The sequence below is a fragment of the Pteropus vampyrus genome, unplaced genomic scaffold (genome assembly GCF_000151845.1).
Source record: "Pteropus vampyrus isolate Shadow unplaced genomic scaffold, Pvam_2.0 Scaffold74, whole genome shotgun sequence".
Taxonomy (NCBI): Eukaryota; Metazoa; Chordata; class Mammalia; order Chiroptera; family Pteropodidae; genus Pteropus; species Pteropus vampyrus.
The window spans coordinates 6,278,886-6,303,751 of NW_011888855.1; the positions used below are offsets into that span (position 1 = coordinate 6,278,886).

The following is a 24,866-nucleotide window of genomic DNA, read 5'->3' on the forward strand; positions in this document are numbered from 1 at the left end:
TGCCAGTTACTTGGGACTACTAAAGGGATGACTCTTGGCCAGAAGACCTGAGTCACCAAGCTGCTATGCCTCTGACTGCTGATTTTCCTGGCTGTGTACAGCTGAGGTAGTGCCGCCCAAGTCGGGCAGAGTGTGCTTCGCTGCTGAAGGGCAGAAGAAATGCTCCTTTGGCTTCTCGTGCCAGGATGCCCACCTCTCCGTGAAAAGATCTGGACGGTTTCATGAAGCCCTGGATAAGCTCATCACCTCTGATTCCACTCACCAGCCAGAGTTCCACTTGCGGGCTAGATGTCTTCATCAGTGACTTCAGAAACCTCAGCACACTCAGAACAACTGGGCTCTTCTCTGCTGCTCTCAGCTGGCCATCTTTCCTCACCCCTCTAAGCAGAATGAAGAATTTTTTACATTCTTAATCTTTTCATTTCTCCCCAAAGCATGCTTTGGTGCTTAAAGAGGGAAGGTATAGAAGTGTACCATTGGGGTTCCTGGACCAGGAATCTCACTATGCTCAGCTACTTGAGTGAGCATAAGGATCCCTGGAGCCATTCATTTGTGTATTGATACAACACACACTTTCCGAGGGCCTTCTGTATGCCCCTGGCGGGATTAGGCACACTGATGTATTGGGGCAGGTGGAGACAGAGATGGAGAACTGATTCAGGCTCTCTCTGAGCAGCTGCTCCAGGAGGCCACTGCAGGGATTTTGGGCAGGAGCCCAGAAGGTGTTGGGGAGGGGGGCGGGGATGTGACCAAAAGAGGCAGTAGGGAGTACTGGAGAGAGAGAGAATATAGAGTGAGAAGATGGGACTAAAGTTTGGATCTTCGGGAAATTAATCAAAGTGATTTTTAAAGCTTGGCTGTTGATGATTTTAAATGAAGAAATTGAGTAAATAAGATGTTATTTCCCATTTCAGTATATTGGTTGACTACAAGAGTATTTTCTTACCAGAAATAGTCATACACAATTATTTTAGAACACCCGGGACAACAGCAGTGGTGGGCGGTTGCCTCCTTTTCTTATGGCTCAAGTACTTAGGTTTCCAGGAATTTGATCAATTTAGCCACTAAAGATTTAGTACAACACAGGCCTTGAAAAGCAAAGGATTTAGGAAAAAGAGAGCAAGGTGAATATATTATTCCCAAGAATTACACAGAGTAAAAATCTGTATTATTTTTGCACCTAAAACATCTCTATCTTATACTCATCCCTTACACTCTGTTTAGGTGAGTATATGTGCACATTCCAGGCCAGTATTGGGCTTGGGTAACCTCTGCTCCTTTTGTTTTTTTAGCTCCAAACCCATCAAAATCTTTCCTTGTCTTTCCAGCTGTTTCCAGTGCTATGTCCTGGGTGTGTGCTTTTGCTCTTAGAATCTCAGAGAATCTTGTTTTCCCCTCTCCTACATCCTTATTCTTGTATGTTATTAAAGGCCTTTGTCTGTCAGATGAAGGCACTTTTTGAAGAACGAGGGGCTTTTGCCTGGCTTATCTCTGGTGTCTCTTAGTTTTAGCTTGGAGCTTCACAATTGTGGGGTGCTCATAACCCTTATGCCGAACTGACATTCTCATTCTCCCTGGGAAAAGAAGTTCTGTGCATAGATCAGCTAGGGAGCTCTCCCTTCCAGGGACAGGCAGGCTGGTAAGTACTGGAATGCCCAAGAGTGACCTCATAAAGCAAGGATTCCCTTCATGGACCCTTCTCTGCCGCCTCTAGAATCTAGACATCGAGGAAATCCCTAAGCAGAGATTTTCTGTTGGATGATAAAAGCAAGGAGAACAAATCGAAAATTTGGAAAATGTCTCAACACTTTTATCACCAGCCCCGCTCAAGAGTCATGACTAATTCACAGTTGGACAGTGCATCGTTGATGTTCTGTGCAAAATTCGGGACATTTCAGTAAATATTGTTATTTCTATTGCCTGTTAAGAAATGTGCAAATGGCAGTGTGGGTCCAGGGTGCAAGTGTTTTGTCAGCCTCTTCTCATAGACACTCATCCACTTCTCAAATTGACATGTGTGTCCTTGATAATTTTGATTTCTAACTGGTGAGGTTGGTGAAGGCTCAGCCAAACGTTTTGCTTCTTTGGCTCTAATATCATGACTGGCTGGTTAAGACAAACATTCAGTCTTGCTCTTATTTGACCTGTAGACTGAATGACTAGTTTGACTTTGTTTTGTCCTTTTTTGTTAATTACTGTGTGAGATAACTTGAAGGCTTTTTTTTTTTTTAGTAGCAGACCCTATCTCAAATCAGATAATGAAAATCATACATCTTGTTTTCATAGATTATAAAAATATATGCATTCTATATTTTTTTGCTGTTATGAGAATGTTCATTTGTTAGGTATAATGGGAAAAAAGCAATACTCTGAGAAAAATTGCAAAGCACAGATAAACAGGAAAAAGAATCACTTATAATCTCAACACTTAGTATTTTGGCATATTTCCTGCCGAGTATTCTTCTACCCGTTTTTGTACAGTTGAGATAATTTTGAGTAGAGAATTTTGTGTCTTATTTTGTTTTTGTGTTTTGCAATCCAATGGATCTAAGCATTTCTCTAAATTATGAAAACTGCATAGACATTTTTAGTATCTTCATACTATTCCATGAGATGGATATGCTATAATTTACTTAACCAGTCTTTTTTTGTTAGACTTTTAAATTGTTTCTAAGTTCTCACTACTGTAAATAATGTTGGGATAAACACATCTGGCCCAAGTCACTGTTTGCATTTCAGATTGTATTCTTTTTGGTCCAAGGATATGAACAGTTCCAAGGTTTTTCAGAAAAGTCTATCAATTTACATCTCCCTGGAAGTTTATGAGAATGCTCCATCACACTACAGTATTGCCAGCATTGATTATTATTATGTTTAAGTCTTTGCTGATTTTTATAAGCAAAAAGAGTAGTTTTACTTAATTTTCATTTCTCTGACTTGTAGTGTTAGTGAATATTTTGGGGGAAATTCATTGCCATTCGTATTTCTTTTCTGAGTTGACTGTGTTTACCCATTTTTTAAAAAAGTGTGTGTGTGTTTTTAAATGATTTGTAAGCACTTGTCTGGGTGATTATTTGATTATTATCCATTTTTCTTACTAGACTAACGATATTTAGTTTTGCTTACATATATCCCCAGTGCCCACTATAATGCCTGGCATGTAGTCATCACTGAATAAAAACTTTTGAATGAGCAATGAATGAGTTGAATAGTAGTCACTCAATAAAAATTTGTTGAATGCGTATGTGAAGATAATGCTTTGTTTTGCTTGAGAAGGAGTGGTAACTATTCTGTTCCAGAGTTCTAGAGAGAACCAACAGACCCACTCAGTGATCATCATACATACTTCAGTGGTCATTAGCATTTCATTGCAATTTTAAAGTATATGTAAACTTATATTCACAGGAGGAGGAAAGAAGACCCTAGTGCCTTCAAAAAAGTATTCATTGTTTGGGGATCTAGTTCTGTTATAAGATAATCATGCTTCTTATTTAACTTTTTGACAGGAGGAAGGATACTCAGTGTCAGGCATTTGTGAAAAGAGTCATAACGAGTCATCTCTTTAGGTTAATTATGATTACTACCATCTCAATGAATGCCCTTGTGATGGTCTTGGGGACAGATTTTGAAACAAAATACAGCTTATTCAGACTTTGTGAGGTAAGCAGACAAAACATCCATTTTTATTTGTCTCACCTGTTTTAATTCTGAAACAGTTATAAGATTTTAAAGAAATTTTGTCCAAGAAAATTTTCTGCAGAAAAATTCTAAGGGCTTTAAAAATATACTCTAAAATCTGGGAAGCAAGATGGCAGCAGTAGTAATGGTGACATGGTTTTTTAATTTCCCTGAATTCCCCTCTTAAAAAAAGAGCAACTGTATAGCAAAACCAAAAACCACTGGACAGTGTTTATATCAAAACTAGTTAACAAGGTATCCTTACCAAGAGCCACAGCTGTATAGTATTAGCCTCTGTGAGAGAGAAAGTGATAAGAGAGAAGCAACTTGTCACATACAAGGAATCCTCAGTAAGATTAATAGCCAATTTCTCAGAAACTCTGGAGGACAGAAGGCAGTGAAATGACATATTTAAAGTATTTAAGGAAAAATATTGTCAACCAAGAATTTTATATCAAGCAAAACTATTCTTCAAAGAATGAGGGGAAATTAAGACATTCCTAGATAAACAAAAGCCAAGGGAGTTTGTTGCTAGTAGACCTGTTCTACAAGAAATGCTTAAGATAGTCCTTTAGGTGGAAATGAAACTAAACAGTAACTTAAACCATATAAAGGAATAAAGAACACTGATAAAAGTAACTACGTAGATAAATATAAAAGCCAGTATTATTGTATTTTTAGTTTGTAACTCCTTTTTTTCTATATGATTTAAAATACAAATGCATAAGACAATAATTGTAGATAGTTCATGGGCACAAAACTGTAAAGATGTGTTTTGTGAGGACAGAAACATAAAGGGATGGCGCTGTATAGGAACAATTGTTATATACTAATGAAGCTAAGGCTATATTGGAACTAGATTTCTAAAATTTAAGAGGTTAGTTGCAATCCCAAGGGTAACCAACAAGAAAATAACTAAAAATATACAGAAAAAGAAACAAGAAAATCAAAATGGTGTGCTACCAAAAAAAAAAGAAAAAAATCCACAAAAGATGTGACATATATAAAACAAATAGCAAAATAGCAGAAGTGTTTTCTTCTTTACGAGTAATTACCTTAAATGTAAATGAATTCAACTCTCCAATTAAGACAGAATAGATTATCAAAAAGTCCAAATATATGCTGTCTGCAAGAGATTCACTTGAGATTCAAGGATGCAAATAGGTTGAAAGTGAAAGAACGAAAAAAGAGATTCAGTACAAATAGAAAGCAAAAGAGAGCTGTGTTGTCTATACTAATGTCAGACAAAATAGATATTAAGGCAAACACTGTTATAAGAGACAGAAGGAATTATATATTGATAAGAAGATCAATTCATCAAGAAGATATAAGAGTTTTTCTCAAGTACATGTGGGGCATTCTTTAGTATAGACCAAATGTTAGGACACAGAAAAAGTCTCAATAAATTAAATATTGAAATTATACAAAATATCTTTTCTGACAACAGTGGAATAAAACTAGAAATCAATAACAGCAGGAAAATTGGAAAAAATTTCAATTATATGGAAATTAAACAACACATTCTTAAACAACACATTCTATTTAAGAAATCACAAGGGAGATTAGAAAATATTTTAAGACAATGAAAATGAAATCAACATAATAAAACAGGATGCAGCAGAAGCAGTGTTCTGAGGGAACTTCATGCCTGTTAATGTCTGCATTAGAAAAGAAGAAAGATCTCAAATCAAAAACCTAACTTTATACCTTAAGGAACTAGAAAAAAGAAGAGCAAACTAAACCCAAAGCTACCAGAAGGAAGGAAATTAAAAAGATTAGAGTGAGATAAAACAGAAACAATAGAGAAAAACAAAATAAAAATTTTGTATTTTGAAAATAACAACAAAATAGACAAACTTTTAGCCATTTGGACTAAGAAAAATAAGAAAAAACTGGAATTACTAGTAATAGAAATAAAATTTGGGACATTATTATTGGCCTTACAGAAATAAAAATGGTAATAAGAGAATACTATAAACAATTACATGCAAACAAATGAGATAACCTAGTTGAAATGTACAAATTCCTAGAAACAAACCAACTACCAAACAGACTCAAGAAGAAAGAAAACAGACATTGGAACATATGTATAGCAGGTAAAAGATAGATTCACTAATCAAAAACCTCCCAACCAAGCGAAGCCCAGTACCAGATGGCTTCACTAGTTAATCCTACCTTGCACTTAAAGAAGAATGAACACCAGTCCTCAAATTCTTCCAAAAAATAGGAGGGAACACTTCTGAACTCATTCCATGAGGCTAGCATTACCCTGAAGACAAATAATAATAAAAAAGAACTACAGACAAATATCCCTTATGAATATAAATGTAAATATTTTCATTAAGATACTAACAAACTGAATCCAACAGCATACTTATCATGATTATACACCATGACCAAGTAGGATTTATCCAAGGAATGCGAGGCAATGTGCAAAAATCAGTCAATGTCATATATCAATATAATGAAGGAAAAAATCTACATAATACAATGTACAGATGATGTATTATAGAATTGTACACTTGAAACCTATTTAATTTTATTAACCAATGTCATTCCAATAAATTTAATTGAAAAATGAAATAGAAAAAAAGTTGACAATGGACAAAAGGAACTAAATCATAAGACAATTATTTGAGGTAACTTGTATTATTTTTATACCTGCTTTTAAAAATACAAAAGACAGGCAAGCTAACCGTAAAAAAATAGGCAAGAGACTTAACAGACATTTCACCAAAGAAGCTATCCAAATAATCCCAAAACAATCTCATTAACTATCAGCAATGCAAATTAAAACAATGAAATTCCACTACACCTACCATATTGCTATAATTTGAAAGAACTGACTATGCAGTTCCACTCCTAGTTATATACCTCACTCCTAAATATATAATTATGGTATTTACTTAATAGAATACTGCACAACAATAAAAATTAACTATTGCTATACTTAACAACATGGAAAAAAATCCCACTGGTACTATGTTGAGCAAAAGAGGCCAGACAAAAAGAATATATACGATTTGATTCCATTCATATAAAGTGTGAAAAACAGGCAAAACTTCTGTAATGTAGGAAGTCAGGATAGTATTTTTAAGACGCAAAGAGGAAGTACATGGTTATGTTTGCCTGGTAAGAATTCATTCAAATACTTCTGACTTGTGCATTTCTCTATGTGTGTTATACTTCAATAAAAACAGTAAAAAATCCACGTGATTACCTCAATTGACACTAAGAAAGCACTTGACAAAGTCCAATACCCTTTCATGATTACATAAACTAGAAATAGAAGGGAAATTCCATAACTTAATGGATATTTATGAAAAGATCTATAGCTAATAACTCCTCAGATCAGGAACAAGACAAAGATCCCTGCTTTCACTGTTATTCAATATTGTACTGGCAGTTCTAACAAGAGCAAATGGGCAAGAAAAAGAAAAGTTATTCAAATCGGAAAAGAAAAGGTGAAATTACCTTAATTTGCAGATGACTTGATCTTATATATAGAAAATCCCAAAGAATACACACACGGGAGCATTTGAGATCTTGCTCCCTGGCATATATCATCAGTTTGGTTCAAATAAACTTATAAAATTAAAAAAAAATGATACACATATATGCAACTATTAGAGCTATTAAATTCAGCAAAGTTGCAGAATACGAAGTCAACAACAAAAACCAGTTGCATTTCTATGCATTAACAAGTATCTAAAATAATAAAATGCTCAGGAGTATATTTATCCAATGAGATGAAAGATGTGTATACTGAAAATTATAAAATACTGCTGCAAGAAATTAAGATTTAAATAAATGTAAAGACCCCATATTTATGGATTAGAAGATTGGTTGGAAAGGCCTTGTATTCATGGATTAGAAGATTTGTTAAGACTTGTTAAGACTTCAAAAGTGATCTACAAGTTCAATGCAATCCTTGTAAAAATTTTAACAGCCTTTTATTAAAGAAATAAAATTGAAAAGCATATCCTCAAATTCATATGGATGTGCAGGGAGCCCCAAAGAGCCCAAACAATATTGAAAATGAAGAACAAAGTTGGAAGACTTGTACTTTCTAACTTCAAAACTTACTACAAAGATATAGTAATCAAACCGTATGGTACTTGGCATAAGGATAGGCATAGACGTATGGAATAGAATTGACATTCTCAAAATAAATCCAAATATCTTTGGCCAACTGATTTTTCGGAAGGGCGACATTTCGTGATGGAAAGAATAGTCTCTTCATCAAATGATATTGGGACAGCTTGATATTCACAAGCAGAAGAGTAAAGTTGGATCCATCTCAGACCATATACAAAAATTAACTCAAAATGGATTAACATCCTAAATATAGAAGCTAGAACTCTTAAAACATAGAGGTCAATCATTATGACCTTGGATTTGGCAGTGTATTCTTAGATACGATACCAAGAACATAGGCAAAAAAGAAAAAATAGATAAGTTGGACTTCATCAAAATTAAAAACATTTGTGAATCTAAGAACACTATCAAGAGAGTGAAAAGATAACTCACAGAATGGGAGAAAATATTTGTAAATCACATGTCTGATAAGGGATTAATATTCGGGATATGTAATGAACTTACACAATTCAACAATATAAACAACATAATCCAATTCAAAAATGGGCAAAGGCGTTGAATAGACATATCTTAAAGAAGAGATACAAATAGCCAGTAAGCACCTGCAACATAATTAGTCATTAAGGACATGCAAATCAAAACCACAATGAGATAAAACTTCATATCCATTAAGGACAGCTATTATTAAAAAAACAAAAACAAAAACAAAACATAACCTGGAAAATAAGTTTTTGTGAGGCTGCGGAGAAATTAGGACCCTTGGTAGGAATGTAAAATGTAGCCACTGTAGAAAACAGTTTGGCAGTTTCTCAAAAAGTTAAACATAGTTACCATATGATCCAGTAATTCCACTTCTAAGTGTATATCCAAAATTGAAAATAGGGACTCAAACATATACTTGTACACCCATGTTCATAGCAGCATTATTCACAATAGCCAAAAGGTGGAAGCAAAAGTGTCCATTCTTCTGACAGATGAATGGATAAAGAAAATGTATATACACAAAGTGGAATATTATTCAATCTTAAAAGGAATTAATCTTGAAAACATGCTAAGTAAAACGAACCTGACATGAAAGGGTAAATAGTGTATGTTTCTACTATATGAATTACCTAGAATAGGCAAATTCATATAGATTGAAAATAGAATAAAATGTACTAGGAGTAAGGGGGAGAGGAGATAAAAATGATTGTTCACTGGGCACAGAGTTTCTCTTTGAGATGAAATAGTTCTGGAGGTAGATAATGGTAATGGTTGCACAATATTGTAAATGTACTTATTTCCACTAAATTGTATACCTAAAAATGATTAAAAATGATAAATTTCAGGGTATGTATATTTTATCACAATAAAAAAACAAAGCTTATAAATACTCAAAACTAACTTCCCCTGCCACTGAATTCTACAGTTTAAAACAGTGAATTTTATGGTACATGAATTATATCTCGGTATTAAAAATTAATGAGCTGGCCTGTTAGAAAAGAGCAACAGAATAAAATCAAAAGAGCAGGAAAAATGATGGAAAGTAGATAAAAGGAAATACTAAAGATAACAAAAATGAATGAAATAGAAAACAAAGATTCAGTAGAAAGTATCAACAAAGCCAAAAGTTAGGTCTTAGAAAATTATTATAAAATAACTTTGTTCATGAGACAAACAAGATAAACAGAAGCCCCAAAAATCATGTTAGTAATTAAAAAGGGAAATTACAGATACAGATATCAGAATCCTAATCATTTTTTGCCAATAAATTTGAAAACCTCGCTGAGATAAGTACAGCTTTCTAGAAAAAATATTACAAAACTGACTCTCACTAAAAAAAGGAAAAATCTGAAATGCTCTTTATATGTTCATATATGTCCTTTAATGGCTATGAAGTGTTGAATTAGTACTTTAAAATTAGTAATTAAAATTTTTCATTTCCCAAAACAAATTAACCTGGACTAGATGGCTTTATACTCATGGAAGATATGATTTCAAACATATAAAACACTTTCACTAATTAGATAAATGAGTTCATCTGCCCTGCCCACAGATTATTTTGTGAACCTTCATGCTAAAACTAAAGAAGGACAGTATGAAAAAGGAAAATGACACCCAGTGTTACAAATTTGGACACAGAAATTCCAAACAGAATGTTAGGGAACTAAATTTTAAAAATGTATGTAAAAGATAATGTGCCAAATTGGATTTTTTTTTCCAGGAATGTAAGTATTAGAAAAAACACATTTTATTAATCAGCTTAAAATATTAAAGGAGAAAAAAAAAACCCCAGTAAGATCATTTCAAGAGATGCAGAAAAAAAGTTTATCATGATTATTCTTCATGATAAAAACTTAGCAAACTAGGAATAGAAAGAATTTATTTCTAACCTTATTAAGGGTACCTGTGAAAAACCTATGCCATATTCGCACTTAGTGGTGAAACTTTAGCAGTGTTCCCTTTAAAAGTGTATTCCAGTTATTATTGATCAGACTTGTATTGGAGTCTTAGCTAATGTATAAGAAAGTTAAAAAAAATTTTTTTTATTATTCACAGGTGATATGATTTTTGCATAGAAATCCCAAAGGAATCTGAAAATAATAATGTTAATACTAATTAATAGTTAATAAATAAGTCCAGCAAGTTTGCCGGATATATGATTAAATAAAATTATAGTTAATATATCAGCAACAAAAAGGATAGCACTTCTAAAAACAAAATATAAAAAATATTTAGAGGCAAATCTAACAAAAGATTTGTGTGATCTTTAAGGAGAAAATAAAAATATGTAAAAGTTGTTAAGGCATATGGAAAGATATATTAGATCATGAATAGGAAGGCTCAGTTTCTTAAAGATGCAGTCTCCCCCAATTAATCTATAAAGTCAATGCAATTCCAATAAGAAATGTGGCAGGATTTTCTATGGGTTGCCAAAAACTGAAGCTAAAATTTAGATAAAAGAATGAAAGGCAAAAAATAACCAAGATGATTTTGTAAGGTAAAAGAGGAGAAGGCTTGACTTACCAGATAACAAGATTTTTTTTATAAAACTTTAATAATTAAGGCACAGTGATGACGCATGGATAGACAAATAGACTAATGGAACAGGAAAGAGTGAATGCTCAGAAACATACCCTGGCTTGTATGGAAACGTTGGTACCTGTCAGATGGCACTGCGGATGAGTGGTGAAAGGATAGATTCATTAAATGGTACTAGGATGATTGTGCATATGAAGAAAAAATACAATTGAATCCCTACTTCATAGCACACACAGCTGGATTAAAGACCTAACTTGAAAAGTGCAACTTTAAAATGTTTACAAGAACATATAGAATATTTATATGATCTCAAGAGGAAAAGGTATTCTTCAGATACAAAATACATAAACCATGAAGAAAAAGTTTGGTTAATTTGATTCCATTAAAATTTTAAATGTCTGTTCAGCAAAAGATCATTAAAAAGATGAAAAGATATGTCGGTGTAGATGATATTTGCAATGCATACAACAAGTAAAAGATTAGGATTCAAAATATATGAAATATTGATTGTCTTTAATAAGAAAAAGACAAAACAGCAGACAGTTTGGCAAAAGATTAGATACAGCCAATTTACAGTTGCCCAACTTTGTTAATAAGTAGAGAAATAACAATTAAAATAAAAAATAGGATACTATTCATCAGACTGACAAAAATTAAGAACTCTATATTAGTAGGAAGTCAAACAATAGGAATATTGCTGATATGAAAGTAAATTGTTAGAATAGCTTCAGAAAACAGCTGAGCAACATTCAGTGAAGTTGAAGATGCTCATAAACTACAACCCAGCAATTCTACTCCTAGGTATATAAGAGAGACTTTATACATGTGTACAGTAAAATATATAAGAATCGGACAACCTTTTTGTGCTATTATACTCTTTGCAATAGTAAAAATTTACTAACAAGCTAAACATAATGGGAACTGGATAAATAAATAGTATTTTCATGAGTGGAATTGCTAAATAGTAGTGAAACGATAAACTAGGTTTACACATATCAACATGGATGACTCATAAACATAATTTTAAATGAAAAAAAATTTCTGAAAAATACTTTAGTGTACATGCTATTTATATAATGCATGAAAGTGTGAAACAATGCCGTGTATTTTTTAGGGATACATATGTGGTAAAAGAATAAAATACAGGGCATGAAATACTCTAGATTTACATAGGATTACCTTGTGGAAAGGGAAGGGGATTTGAATAATGAGAGATCCACAAGAGACTCTGCCTATAATGGTGACTCTATTCCTTAAGCTGAGTGGTAGTATATGGTTATTCATTATATTCTTTATACCTTTTTGGTATCTTAAATGTTACATAGTAGTTTTAAAAAGTATATGTAAATGGTTGCAGTGTGGGGGCCACAAATACAAGTATACAGGACAAATAAAAACACCAGTTGCTCTAATGTTACCCAACTTGTGTTACAATTTCCAGTGACAGCATCTGACATATATTTAAAGGTGGTATATCTTAGAAATGTTTCTATTTCCCTCCAGAAACTCTTTCTAGCCCTCCTCAACCCACCCCATACTCATGTCAGTGAAACACATCACCCAGTCTCTGTCTGAAACACTACAGTCTTCCTTGACTACTCACTTCCTTTTGCATCTCTGAGTCCATCAGGAAGCCCCATCATCACTGCCTACAAAATACATGCAGAATCTGCCCACTTCAATTCCACACTATTCCCTGATCAAATCTAACCAAATAGCATCTCCTGCCTGGATGACTGCTAGAATAATTCTACTATTTATTGCCTCTTCCCTGACCCACCTTCCAATCACCATGCTTGCCAGCTCCCCCACCCCCCAGTCTCTTTTCCACAAGAGCTCTTTTATTATTATTATTATTATTATTATTATTATTTATGCCGACAGCACCTGGTCTTCCTAAGTGGTCTCCCATCCAAATACTAACCAGGTCCGACCCTGCTTAGCTTCTGAGATCAGACATCGGGCTTGTTCAGGGTGGCATGGCCGTAGACCATGGACCGTGGCTCCACTGGGGCATGAACCCAGGACCTTCTGCATGTAAAGCAGATGTGCTAACCGCTACACTATGGAACCACGTCCAACCACTGAGAGCTCTTAAAAATGTAAACCAAATCAGTTCATATCGCTGCCTTGCTCAAAATCCTCCGAGGCCGAGATTAAAATTCAGAGCCCTCACCAGGCTTACAAGGCCCTCCTTCCACAGCCTGCTCTCCCCTTTCTGTTCTAGCCATGCTGACTTTGTTGTTCCTTCAACAACCCGTTTCTCGCCTTAGGGCCTCCATGCACGCCATTGGGAAGCATTCTCCCAGTTTTTATCATGGTTCCATTTCTGGCTTCAGTGGGGCCTCCACTTACCACTTTTTCTAAAATAGCTGCCACAGCTGCCCCTCCTGTCTACCCTGACCAGTCCCTCCATCCCCCTTGGTTATTTGATTTTCCTTTCAATCTGCCGTTATATTATATAGGAATTTGTTTAAATGTTTGTTTCTGTCTCCCTTCCTAGACTGCGAACTTTCTAGGAGCTGGACATTTTCTGTCTTGTTCATTGTTTCATTTCCCAGTGCCTAAAATGGTACCTGCTTGGCCCATGATAGATGCTAACTCAAACTTTCTCCAGTGAATGAATGCATTGATGATAAGAAAAAATGTAGCTGACTCGAAAAGTACCTTTTGGTATAAACAAAGCCACTGGAGTTGTAGATGAGAAGAATTTCAATAAGATTGTTTTATAAAGCATAAAAGTGGAAAAAAAACCTAGAATGTTCTTTAGAAACAGATTCATTAACTGATTTTTAAGTATGTGTGATTAATAGAGTACATATTAGTAGATGAATATTTAATCTATAGTCCTAAAAGTTTGGATATTCGGGTTGGCTAGAAAACTCTTGGGATCTTGTCTCTGGGGAACATTACATTCAGGTCACCTTCCATGTTGAGTTGCCTTATACTGGGGCCTATCTAGTCACTCAGCCTGTGGGTCAGTGAGTCATTCCCAACTACCCCGGCTTAGGGCGGTGGAGTAGGGAAGATGCAGAAGGAGAAGGGAGTCAGGCACATTGTGTGTGCACTGTGTGCTAGGGACTCTGCCTGGATTTCTCTCTCGTGGGTGACTTAGGTGCCCTCTCCCTCAGCCAGCACACACCTGGTTGGAAGGGCCAGGACTAGAGGGCCCTGCAGCTTGGTCTGACCCTCCGAACTTTGCCACCCCTTCAGGTCTCAGAGATCGTCTTTGTGTCCATCTATGGTGCCGAGTTCTTCATGAAGCTCTACGTGGACCCCATCAACTACTGGAAGGATGGCTACAACCTGCTGGATGTGATGGTTATCATCATTCTCTTGATCCCTTATAGTCTCCGCAAGATCAAGGGCCAGTACTACCCCTTCCTCCACATTGTCGATGGCTTGCAGTCCCTGCGCATTCTCAAGCTTATCACTTATAGCCGTGGCATCCGGGTGAGTAAACCAGCGGTGCCGTGGTTCAGAGAGTGCAGGTGACAGGGCCTATCTGCCCACCATCCCCTGATGAAAGAATAATTCTACTATCATCTACTGTGTGACAGGTTGATCTTTACTCATATTATCTCATTTAATATTAAAACAATTGTAGGAAGAGTATTATTGGCTCCATTTTATAGATGAAGAAATTGAGGCCCAAGGTCACTCAGCAGTTAGATGCCAGAGCTGAGATTTCACAGATGTGTCTGACTCTAGAAGCCAGCTGAACTTTTACTTTCTCCCATGCTACAAAGTGTACCATCTTCTTATGGCACACACTCTTTGAACTACATGCCTAGGAGTCTCCAGCTTTTTGGTGGCCTCTGTCACTCACTGCTTTCCCCAGGTAGCTAAGAATCTGCTGCTGCACTTGATGTTCTGGAATGGTCTCATTGCTTTGTCTGGGCAGCTCTGGAAATGCTGCTCCTGCTGAGAGGCTGTGGGGTAGTCAGGCTTTCCTTGGCTCAGCACTTTTCAGAACAGACCTGAGCTAGCCCAGCCATGTCCTTAGGCATTCAGCCTGGACACAGGATATTTGCCCCGGCTCTGCACACAGTGCCCATGCTTCTTCAGGAAGGAGCTGGTATGGACCTCTGACTAGTTTGGGTATGTCAGCCCATTCTGCTGAGAGATTGCTTCTGGACCAGCCTGGGTATCTGCCCAGGACCTAGGCCCAACAGGGTATCCCAGGCTTCGGCAGAGAAGATGAGAGGAATGTTAAAGAGCTCCTCCTGCCACAGAGTCTCATTCATTCTTTCCTCGCTCTCAGGTAGTCACACACGTGTGTGTGTCCCACGCCAAATAACAGAGTCCAGCCCTCCTTCTCCTTTTCTTCATGATGAGGCTTTAGGAAAGTGGTGTCTGCACTCTCAGTCCCCACTTCCTTATCTGTCATTTATGCCCTGGATTCTTCTGGCCACTCCAAAGTAACTAGCCTCTCTGAGGTTGCCAAACACCTCCTTGTCACCAAGGCCACTGGCCATTTCCCTTGTCATTCTTATCACTGTCTTCTCTTGGCTTTTGTCCTGTCACTTGGCATGACTTTTTGGGTACGTGTTTTCCTTGCCTGGCCCATAGTGTTGTTTCCTGAGTTCCCATCTCTGCATATTCAATTTAGGTAATCTTTTCCACTTTTCCACTTTTCAGGAGTCTTCACCTGCCCACATCTCTCTATGACCTTCAGACCCACTGCCTCCTGGACATCTCACATGCTCCTCAAACTCAACACGTCTAAACCGGAAGTCATCACTCTCCCCCTACCCCCACCCTCAAATCCCAAAACCCTGGCTCCTCTTCCTATGCTTTGTCTTTTGGTGAAAGGTCCCCTCTACCCCCATTCAACTGCCAAGTCAAAAATTTGAGTGTTAGCTTTGACTCCCTTCTCCCAAAGTCCTGTTGCATGGCCTCCTAAATAGCTATTGCCTGTCCATAACTTTTCACTCTCACAGCCATCATCTCTTCTCCATCACCATCCATCCACCTTTACCTGGATTCCTGCAATGGCTTCCCACACTATTGAGAGCACTGGAGCAGAAACACCCCAGCAGCTGGGGGAATCTTTAAAGTGTACATCAAATCATGGCACTCTTCCTTTCAGACCTGAGCATGGCTGGAGACAGATCCTGTAATGTGACCCAGAAGGGGGAGGGGAGTGTCTGAGGTGGTGGGCGTTGGAGTAGATGTCTGGTAGGGACAGTAGTAAGACAAATGGACAGGAAAGGAGACCGGAAGTCTCTGGGAGCTAAGTGCCAGGTGGTGGGCACCTCAGAGTGAGGGAGTGATCAGAGGGTGGGAAGTGTAGCCTGGTTTTTCCAGGCCCAAGGGAACAGAGGTCTAAAGTGGTGCAAAGGTCACTGGAGATAAGGAAGGCAAGGGACAAAGAGGCTTGGGGGATGGTAGGTTTCTGTAGAGATGCTGAAGGCCCCCAGGAGGACGGCAGGATTGGGTGGAGCCTGGAGGCAGAGATTCTGAGACACAAGGTGGAGTGGGAAGCTGGAAGGTGGGCCCGGCCCAGAAGCAGGGGCTTTGCCCACAGAGTCAGGGACTCTGAGAATAAGGAACAGGATGGGCATCCTCCCTCCAGAGGGCTGCTGAGGAGAGGTGTCCTTAGGCAAGAGGATTTTTAGGAGGGGGATCACCATAGAACGACCCCCTTCTCCGCCTGTGCAGACCTCGCCTGCAGACTGTGTCCCATGCAGCATTGCTTGTGTGGAGTCACCTCTTCAGTCTTAGTCATTTTTTTGAAAGAAATTCTGTCTCTGTCTCACAGGGATGGAGGCATTGTTTTAAATCTCATCTCTTTTGCAATTAATCCCCAAACACTGATTTTCTTCCCCCAGACAGAGGAGGGAGGCATCCAGCCTGCATTCACCCCTGCAGGCAGCTGCCAAACCAACGCCCGTGGGGAGCAGCCCCAGTGCTCTTGGGTTCTCTTTGTTTCCCAAATTACCCCAAACTATCCAAACTTTACTGTCCAGTGTCACAGCTCTATCAAGCACCTTCTTTCCTAGTGTTAAGCCAAATAAATGGTTTCTTAGATTAGAAAAAAAAAGGCCTTAATGGTTGAAGGTGCCTAAGGGCTTGAGAGTTGGTCCCAGTTCTGCCACTGTGTTGGAGTGTGACCCTGGCCTAGCCATTTTGCTTCTCTGAGCCTCTGATCCCTCATCTTGAAATGGGAAGAACGATAACACCTACCTACCTAAAATGATGTCTGTGACAGCATGTAGGTGGGTGAACACATATTGAGCACCTAACTACATGTGAGACTTGGGGGCATGAGGAATGAATGATGAGGAGCTATACACTGTGCTATACACTCCAGTAGTGGGCAGTATAGTGAGAAGCAAGACAAATGCCCGTTTCATGGGAGGAAGACTAAGGTCACAAGATGGAGACCTGCCTGTGAAACAGGGTGCAGGAAAAATGGGAAGCCATGTTCTTCTCAGTGCTCTTCATTTCCATGCGTAGAGTAGCTCCCCTACACCTCTGGGTCTGGAGGAGCATTCAGAGCTGGCCCTCAGTGAGAAGCAGGAGTAGGACACCTTGGGATGAGCACGAAGCCAGGCAGGGCTTCACGCGGAATGGGTGGTGGTGCCAGAGGGGAGACTACCCCACACCTGAGGCAGCGCACGCGATCTGCCCATGAGTGAGGGCAGGCGTCAGCTATTGTTACACTGTCCAGCCCTCCATCCAGGCAGAGTTCCCCTCCCTTTGTCCATCCAACCATTTTTATCAAGCAACTACCACATGCTAGGCACGGCACTGGATACCGGGGACAGCTGTGGTCTGGGAAGACTGGACCTCCGTCCCCTCAGACCCCTGCCTCTCACTCAACCTGCAGCCTTGCCTAGCCCCGGTGCTTCTGCCTTGCAGACACTCATCACTGCCGTGGGGCAGACAGCCTACACCGTGGCCTCTGTGCTCATCCTGTTCTTCGTCCTGATGTACATCTTCGCTATTCTGGGCTTCTGCCTATTTGGAGCTCCAGACAGGGGTGACGTGAATAACTGGGGGAACCTGGCTATGGCCTTCTTTACCCTCTTCAGTTTGGCCACGGTAAGGTGTTTGGGAACAGTATGGGGTGGAGGGAAGGGGCCTTGAGAAGGGACTGCCAGCTAGTACGAGTGTGTGGACATGCTGGGCTTCCCATGGGGCTGCTTTCATGTTCAGGTACTTAGCTGGGCTGGAGAAACTGAGGCTGGCCTCCCAGGACTAAGCAGAGGCCAGTGCCCTGGCCAGGAGTCCATCTCTATATCTAATCTCGTGAGTCCCTAGAGTATTCCCATTTGTCTCACAGGGTTGTACAACTTTCAGAGAGTTCTCAAAAGATAATTTGTTTGGAATAAGTTTAATTTAGAGGTGAAACGCATGTCACACAGCCTTTTGGGGGAATAGACTGTCACAAATCTACCCAGCATAAACTGCAAAGCCAAAGTTTAGAAGTCTGTACTCTGTTAGACTCTGGAGACTGGGATCTTTCTGAAGAAGAGCCTGGCAGAAAAGCAGTGTCTTTTTGGGAAGGCAAGGAGGCCTTCTGGAGAAGAACCCCCAGGGCACCTTGGCCAGAAGTGCCCCCCACTCAGCGGAACCCCGAATCCCCAGACCACCACGAATGCACTGGAGTTAGTGGATTGAGGCAGAGAATGCTGAGGGGCAGATGTGGAGGCAGAGCCAGCCGCCTCCACAGTGGAGCAGGGGCTTCCCAGGGTAGGTGAGCAGGAGGCCCATCCTGCTGGGCCTTGGCACTCAGCCTGCCCTCCCCCGTCCGCGAAGGTTGATGGCTGGACAGACCTGCAGCAGCAGCTGGACAGCCGGAACTTTGCTCTGAGCCGGGCGTTCACCATCATCTTCATCTTGCTTGCCTCCTTTGTCTTCCTCAGCATGTTCGTGGGCGTGATGATCATCCACACTGAGGTGAGGCTGCACCTGCGAGAGTCGGGATTTGGCTTAGGTGTGGCAGCAGGGCCGTGGGCCAGGACTTCAGGGAGGACCCTGAGCTGTCTGCCTCCTAAAGTGGAGGGGAGGTGACCAGGCAACTCTTTTCCCTGAGCCAGTGCATTTCCCTGCCTCATGGTGGTGGCCAGCAGAACAAGAGCTTGGGGAGTCACTGCAGCTGCACTGGCAGGTTGAGTTGGGGGCTGGCTCTATGTGAAGGGGGTCCTCCTGCTGAGGGGCCTGAGCAGCAGTGCAAGGGAAGAAGAAAGACTGGGGGCGGGTATCCAATGAGAGCCCTCACCTTATCTCATCCTACTCTCCAGGACTCCATCAAAAAGTTTGAGAGGGAACTGAGGGTAGAGAGGCACATGATCCTCATGGAAGAGAAGCAGGTGATTGTAAAGCGGCAGCAGGAGGAGGTCAGCAGGCTGATGCAGACACAGGTAGGTGGACAAACAGAGAGATGGACAGTCGTGGCTGAAGGAATAGTCAGGATGAGGGCAAGTGCCCCTCTCTCCTCCATGTGATTGGTGCATCCCTCTGTAGCCTCTTCTCTGAGGTGGAGACATCTGTCTTGACTATGCTCAAGGTTTATCCAGGGCAGGTGAGACCACACTGAGCCACACTCAGGCTCTGACCAGTTCCTTCTGTGTCATTTGTCCTCAGGTCAGAGATGGTGGTTTTTGAGGCTGCCTCAGTCAGGGGATCCAGGCTCAGAAGGGGCTAGGGTGAGCCTGTGGTTTGGCTCAGGACTCACCTTAGGGCCAAGGTCAGCCCTCCACCTGAGCCCTGTGTGGAGGGTCCCCAGGACTCTGTGTATCTTGAGGGTCCCCTCCTCCTTGTCATTGATCTCTTTATGGTTCCCTCTCTAGAAAAACGCTGACTACAAAAGTTTCAGTGAGCTGGTGGAGAACTTCAAGAAGACCCTGCGGCACACTGACCCCATGGTCTTGGATGATTTTGGCACTAGCCTACCCTTCATCGATGTCTACTTGTCTACTCTGGACAACCAGGACAGCACAATCTACAAGTCAGTCCCAGCCCACTGGTCCTGGTCCTCTGACTTCTTTGAGTGCAAGGCCATGTCGAGTGCTCTGGGAGAGCATAGGGGGTGATGGCTGATGTACAGTGTGGGTGGGGCGAGGCCCTTTTTGGGGGTACAGAATTCCACGCGTGCAGGCTGTGCAGATAGGCCCATGGTTAGGAGACTCTGCTCCCCTGGCCCTCTCCAGCCCTCCCTGTCCTGTACTTAAATGCTGGCTCCTTCGGCTCTCCAAGCCCCTCCTCACCGGTCCTTTTAAGGGGGCAGAGAGAGGAGCGCTGGCTGGTGAGTCCAGAGCAGAGATTCCTGGCAAGGTTGTGCTACCTTCCTCTGCAACTCTGGGCATATCTCTGCCCCTTTTCTACCTGTTACATGAGAGTCTGTTGGGCTGATTCTAGAAACAGTGAGGTTGGCCTGGCCCAGGGCTGTGCTCGGTGTAAGTTAACTGAGGTTTTAACTAGCCACTACTGCAAGAAGGGGAAGGACATGGGCACATAGGAGCCACGGTGGGCTCTTGAACAAAGAAAAACACGATTAGCCCCCTGGAGGGCTTCACAGACCGGAGGGAAAAAAAGGGAGAGATCAGGGAACACCCACTCTTGGCCCCAGAATGGGCCATGCAGTGTCTGGCCACCTCCACATGAACCCAGGAGTTTGTTGGCTCCAACTTGACATGTGCAGTGAAATAACTTACTCCAGGGGCCACAGGTAGAGTGGCAGACCCAGATTCCAGCCCAGCCTGATCAAGCTCTGAAGTCCTTGCTCTTCCCTGACCCTACACCTGCCACGTGCGGTGAATATGCAGGTGCAAGCATGTGATGGGTGGGGCCTGGATGGCACAGAGTTCCCCCCCCAAGCTCAGGCCCCCTCTCCCACTCCACTTCCAGGCTTCAAGAGCTGTACTATGAGATCGTGCACGTGTTGAGCCTGATGCTTGAAGACTTGCCCCAGAAGAAACAGTCCTACTCCTCAGAAAATATCCATGAGAAGTAGCTTGGTATGGCACCCAGGCAATGAAGGCCTCGAAGGCCGTGACAGGCCCCCATTAAACACAGGCTTTCTGAGTTGATCTCTTCACACTTGCTGTGATCATGCTGTTTCCTCACCTTTGGGGTTGGGTCTGGGTAGGTGCCCTCGAAGCCTGATTCCCCCAATACACACACACACACGACACAGCTAGACCTCAAGAGTGGGGAAAAGGAGGCCCAAGACTCGCCCTGGCCAGAGCCCATATTCAGGGGCCACACTATTGGGGTTGAGGGCTCTCTCCTCCCTCAACCCCAATAGCAAATATCCATTGTGCTCCTGAGGAAGCTGGCCGAGGACCCTAGACCAAAGGGCCCCTAACAGCCCCATAAGGGTGTATGGCTCCTTTGAGCTGGTGTGGCCTAATTCCCTTTTGGAACCTTTGCTGGGCTCATCTATGGGGGTGACCCCTCATTTGACTGAGCTACATCTCTCTCTGCAGTCCAACTGCCATGGGGATCCCTCTTTAGAGGTCTACTGCTTTACCCTAGGCTCACAGTGGTCGTGGAGCTCCAAGGGGTCAGCTGCCACTGGCAGGACTCTACTGTGTAGTCATGGAGCTCAGGGTGCCCTGTCCTGGGGATGTGGCCTGCAAGCAGCGCCAAGGCGCTTCACACAGGGGACAGAAGAGAGGCAGCATCAGGTGCTTTGGGCTGCTTCCCCCATTATGGTTGGTTAGGACTCTTCACTGAAAAAGTCGGGGTTTTCTGTGACATTCCTGGCCAAATGGCTGCCAGAGTTGCCAAGGTTCGGGTACCACCCCAATCTAGCCGTGATGGAGCTGTCCGAGGGCCCGGTTATGGCAGGGCAGCTTGTATTTCTTGTTCCCAGCTGGCCTGACCCCCTGCTCCCTTGCTGGGTAGTATTCTTGAGGCCTGTCACCTTGGCAGTGCCATCTCAGTCGGAGGGCAAGTTCTGGGTAGAGCTGGAGATGGGGAGACCAGCACCTGCAGATGAGTGTAGAAAGGCCCCTCTGGAGAGTCAGGTCAGCAGAACACATGAGGGGTAGAAAGGCCCCTCTGGAGAGTCAGGTCAGCAGAACACATGAGGGGTAGAGTTGATTGTGGCTGCACAAAAGGGTCCCATGGGTGGGCTCATGGGCTCCAGGCCTAGGTAATGGCATCCCCGAGGACACAGGGCAAGGGCAGGTGGAAGCCTATATTTGTGGTTTCATTCATACATTGACTGCTATTTACTGAGCTGTGTTGGGTGCTGTTTGAGTTTCTCTATGCTTATGAGAAACTCATAGTCTAGTGCAGGTCCTCTTGCTGGCCCTCTTGGTGCTTATGGTTGTGTAGGGGAAATAAGCCAGCCAGATAAACAGTAACTCCTCTGGAGTGTGAGACCCATTGCTGTGCTATGGGGGAGCCCTCTGAAGGCAGGAGATGTAGCCTTGATGCTTCCTGGGGTGGAGAGAACTTTGTGCCAGTGCCCTGAGGGGCGAGCCTGAAGTAGGCAAGGTGTCTGTGCCCTTTGTGGCAGGAGGAGAAGCTCAGACCCTGATACTAATGCCTAATCATGAAGGCTGGAGGCTTCCAGGAGTGCTCTGGTGGGGTGTTGCCCAGTCAGCAGGGCAGGAAGGCCTAAGGCAATGTCTTGATTCAGGGCTGGGGCAAAGCAGACAGTGCCAGCTGCTCACACTGGGTGCCACTGTTGCTTAGGGGGATATGAAAACACATCTATCTGCTCTCACTAGGAATCCTGGGAATTGCCCCAGGCATCTGGAAATGAACAAAAGATTTAAAAACTTGCCTCAGGGTCTACGGCCATGCCACCCTGAACAAGCCCGATCCTGTCTGATCTCAGAAGCTAAGCAGGGTCGGGCCTGGTTAGTACTTGGATGGGAGACCACTTAGGAAGACCAGGTGCTGTAGGTGTTAAAATAAATAAATAAAAATAAAAATAAAAACTTGCTTCAGGGAGGCAAGTTAGAGAGTACCATGGTTTTGGAGTCAGGAGACTTGGATTCCGTAGTCTGGTGACCTTGGGCAAGGTGTCTGGTCTTTGGAAACTTCTGCTGTTTCCTCTGAGAAATGGGCTGATAAACTGACCAGCTATAAGGATCAAATAAAATACACATGAGAATGTGAAAAAAGATGTAGATAACTTAAACTTTGTGCTTTCTGACTGTCAGCTCTGCCTCTGCTGGGCAGGCAGCTGCAGAGGGCTTTGCCAGTCAGGAGTTGAGAGAGACTGGGCCAGTGTCAAGGTAGAGCAGGAAGCAGAGATCAGGAACGTATTGGGGTGCGGGGGAATGGGTCTTCAGATGGAGCTGGTGCAGGATGGACAGACTGCAAGGCGGACCTGCATGGTTTGGAACCCAGACCCAGCAGGGAAGCCCTGGGCATGGGCCACTGGGTTGTGGTGTTGGAGGGTCAGGCTGCCTTTAAGGGCACAAGCAGAAGCTGTCACAGATCAGGGAACTGGGAGAGGGTGACATGCAGAGGGCTGGCCCAATTCCGCTGGCAGAGCAAGCCGATGGATATTTGGCACAAAGTCCAAAAGCAGCATTTCTGTTTGGCTCTGTTTGCCTTTAGAGCAAACACTGGCAGATTGGAATTCCCACTTGGGCTCTCACCAACTCAAACAGGCTTGGCCGAGGCTTTCAATTGATTTGTTTGGGGCAGAAGAGGCTCTGCTTGCCCAGGCCTGGCAGCGGAAAGCCGAACCTCCCTCTCCACCCCCAGCCCTGGGATCCAGCAGAGCTGTCCCCAGATGGCTTGTTCATCTCCATTCTGTCAACTGGTGGTTTGGAGGCTGAAGTGGGATGCAGGGGACCTGGGCCTGGGTCTTCTGGTCACACTTAGTCTTTCCCCTAGCTCTTGTGGGAAGCATCTGGAATCCACGGTTGGGTGTTTGGAAGGTGGCTTGATTTTTTTTTTTTTTTTTAAAACTGCTGTCTATTCTACCAGCAGGAAGGAGTCCCTATATTATGTAGATCCAGGCAGTGACTGAGAATATAGGCTCTCTTATTTATTCCAGCAGCCCCTAGAAATCCAATATTGTGATGCTAAAAACTGCACAACTTCTGTTTCCTTCAAATGTGGGTGAGACAGGACACCTCCTAAAACCAACTGCCTTTCGCCAGGTGAAGATTTGCTCTCGGTGGTATCTCCTTTTGCTCTCTGTCCCTGGCCCCAAATTACCTGGGAGTATCCCATAGGCTCTCAAGAGAGAAGATGGCCCTGAATTCCTAACTAGGCTATTCAGAAAAGAGAGGTAATTGTTGCTGATTCTAATCACTGGAGTGGGAAACTGGGAGAAAGGAGCTACATGTGATGGAGAGAGATTTATCAACACATGAATGCCCACTCTTTCCCACATTCTGCCACCAAGAAGTTTATCTGTGCTTGGCTACATACCTTACCTTCCCGAAGTTCTAGCTTTGATTTTGCTTTTGGCTTGTTGTGAGGTAGCACCAGGAGAATGGTGGGGAGCCAGGACTGGAGAGCTGGAAGGAGAGGGAGCATTCGTGCTTTCTTGCTCAGCTCCTGGGTTCTCTTCTGAGGCAGAAAATCAGGGTAATGGGCAAAAGAGAAACCAAAGTCTCAAAAGGAAGCATGCAAGAGGCCAGAGAGGGGGAAGAGTCTGTTCTAAAACTCTTGGGGACCTGAGGATTGGCCTCAGCTTTTGTAAACTGGTGAGGGGACAATGACATTCTCACAGCAGAGGCACCACTGCCCCACAGTTCACATCCCGAGAGCGCAACTGGCCTTGACTCCTCTCTTCCCCAGTGGGGCCTCGATGCCTGGGATTGGGGCCTGAGATGAGAAGACCTTTTCAAATCTTGCCACTGGACCAGAGAACGAGCAGACTGAGCAGAATTCAGGCCCAGACTCCAAAGGTATAGCCATCGTCTTTGTTGACCATGGAAATAACACCTGTTTTGTCAGTATTTCTGTTTACAAGGTATTTTCATATACATGATTTGAATCTCATAACGACACTTAGGCTTTTTCATTATTCCCATTAAATGGGTGGTAACACTGAGGTTCAAAGAGATGATGTAACCTATCCAAGGCTCTACAAGTAAGCGGAAACCAGGATTCACAACCAAGCATGCCTGGCTTTT

The 24,866-nt window shown here is 42.3% G+C and overlaps 2 protein-coding genes and 2 pseudogenes across 2 annotated transcripts in view; 3 read left to right on the forward strand and 1 right to left on the reverse strand.

The window, feature by feature from the left end:
• Window positions 1–3,244, forward strand: part of PCBD2 (pterin-4 alpha-carbinolamine dehydratase 2) — a 46,443-nt gene extending 43,199 nt beyond the window's left edge. The window contains exon 5 of the mRNA XM_011362334.2: window positions 1–3,244. The gene's annotated coding sequence lies outside the window, so the exon portion shown is untranslated.
• CATSPER3 (cation channel sperm associated 3) lies at window positions 1,773–20,761 on the forward strand. Its single transcript, XM_011362342.2, has 8 exons — window positions 1,773–1,897; window positions 3,507–3,660; window positions 14,011–14,250; window positions 17,665–17,847; window positions 18,565–18,705; window positions 19,050–19,169; window positions 19,599–19,756; window positions 20,656–20,761. Exons 1-8 carry the CDS (start codon window positions 1,797–1,799, stop codon window positions 20,759–20,761), a joined length of 1,203 nt encoding a protein of 400 aa, XP_011360644.1. The 5' UTR covers window positions 1,773–1,796.
• On the reverse strand, window positions 12,673–12,788 carry LOC111741164 (annotated as a pseudogene).
• Window positions 20,762–22,552: 1,791 nt separating the features above from the next.
• Window positions 22,553–22,671, forward strand: LOC111741185 (annotated as a pseudogene).
• The last annotated feature ends 2,195 nt before the right edge of the window (window positions 22,672–24,866 follow it).

What these genes read in the sequence shown, in the direction of transcription:
- CATSPER3 (XM_011362342.2), top strand. Translation starts at nt 1,797, where the DNA reads ATGTCTCAACACTTTTATCACCAGCCCCGCTCAAGAGTCATGACTAAT. An exon ending in CTTATAGCCGTGGCATCCGG is followed by an intron (nt 14,251 to 17,664) that starts GTGAGTAAACCA and finishes TCTGCCTTGCAG; the next exon opens with ACACTCATCACTGCCGTGGG. An exon ending in CCCTCTTCAGTTTGGCCACG is followed by an intron (nt 17,848 to 18,564) that starts GTAAGGTGTTTG and finishes CCGTCCGCGAAG; the next exon opens with GTTGATGGCTGGACAGACCT.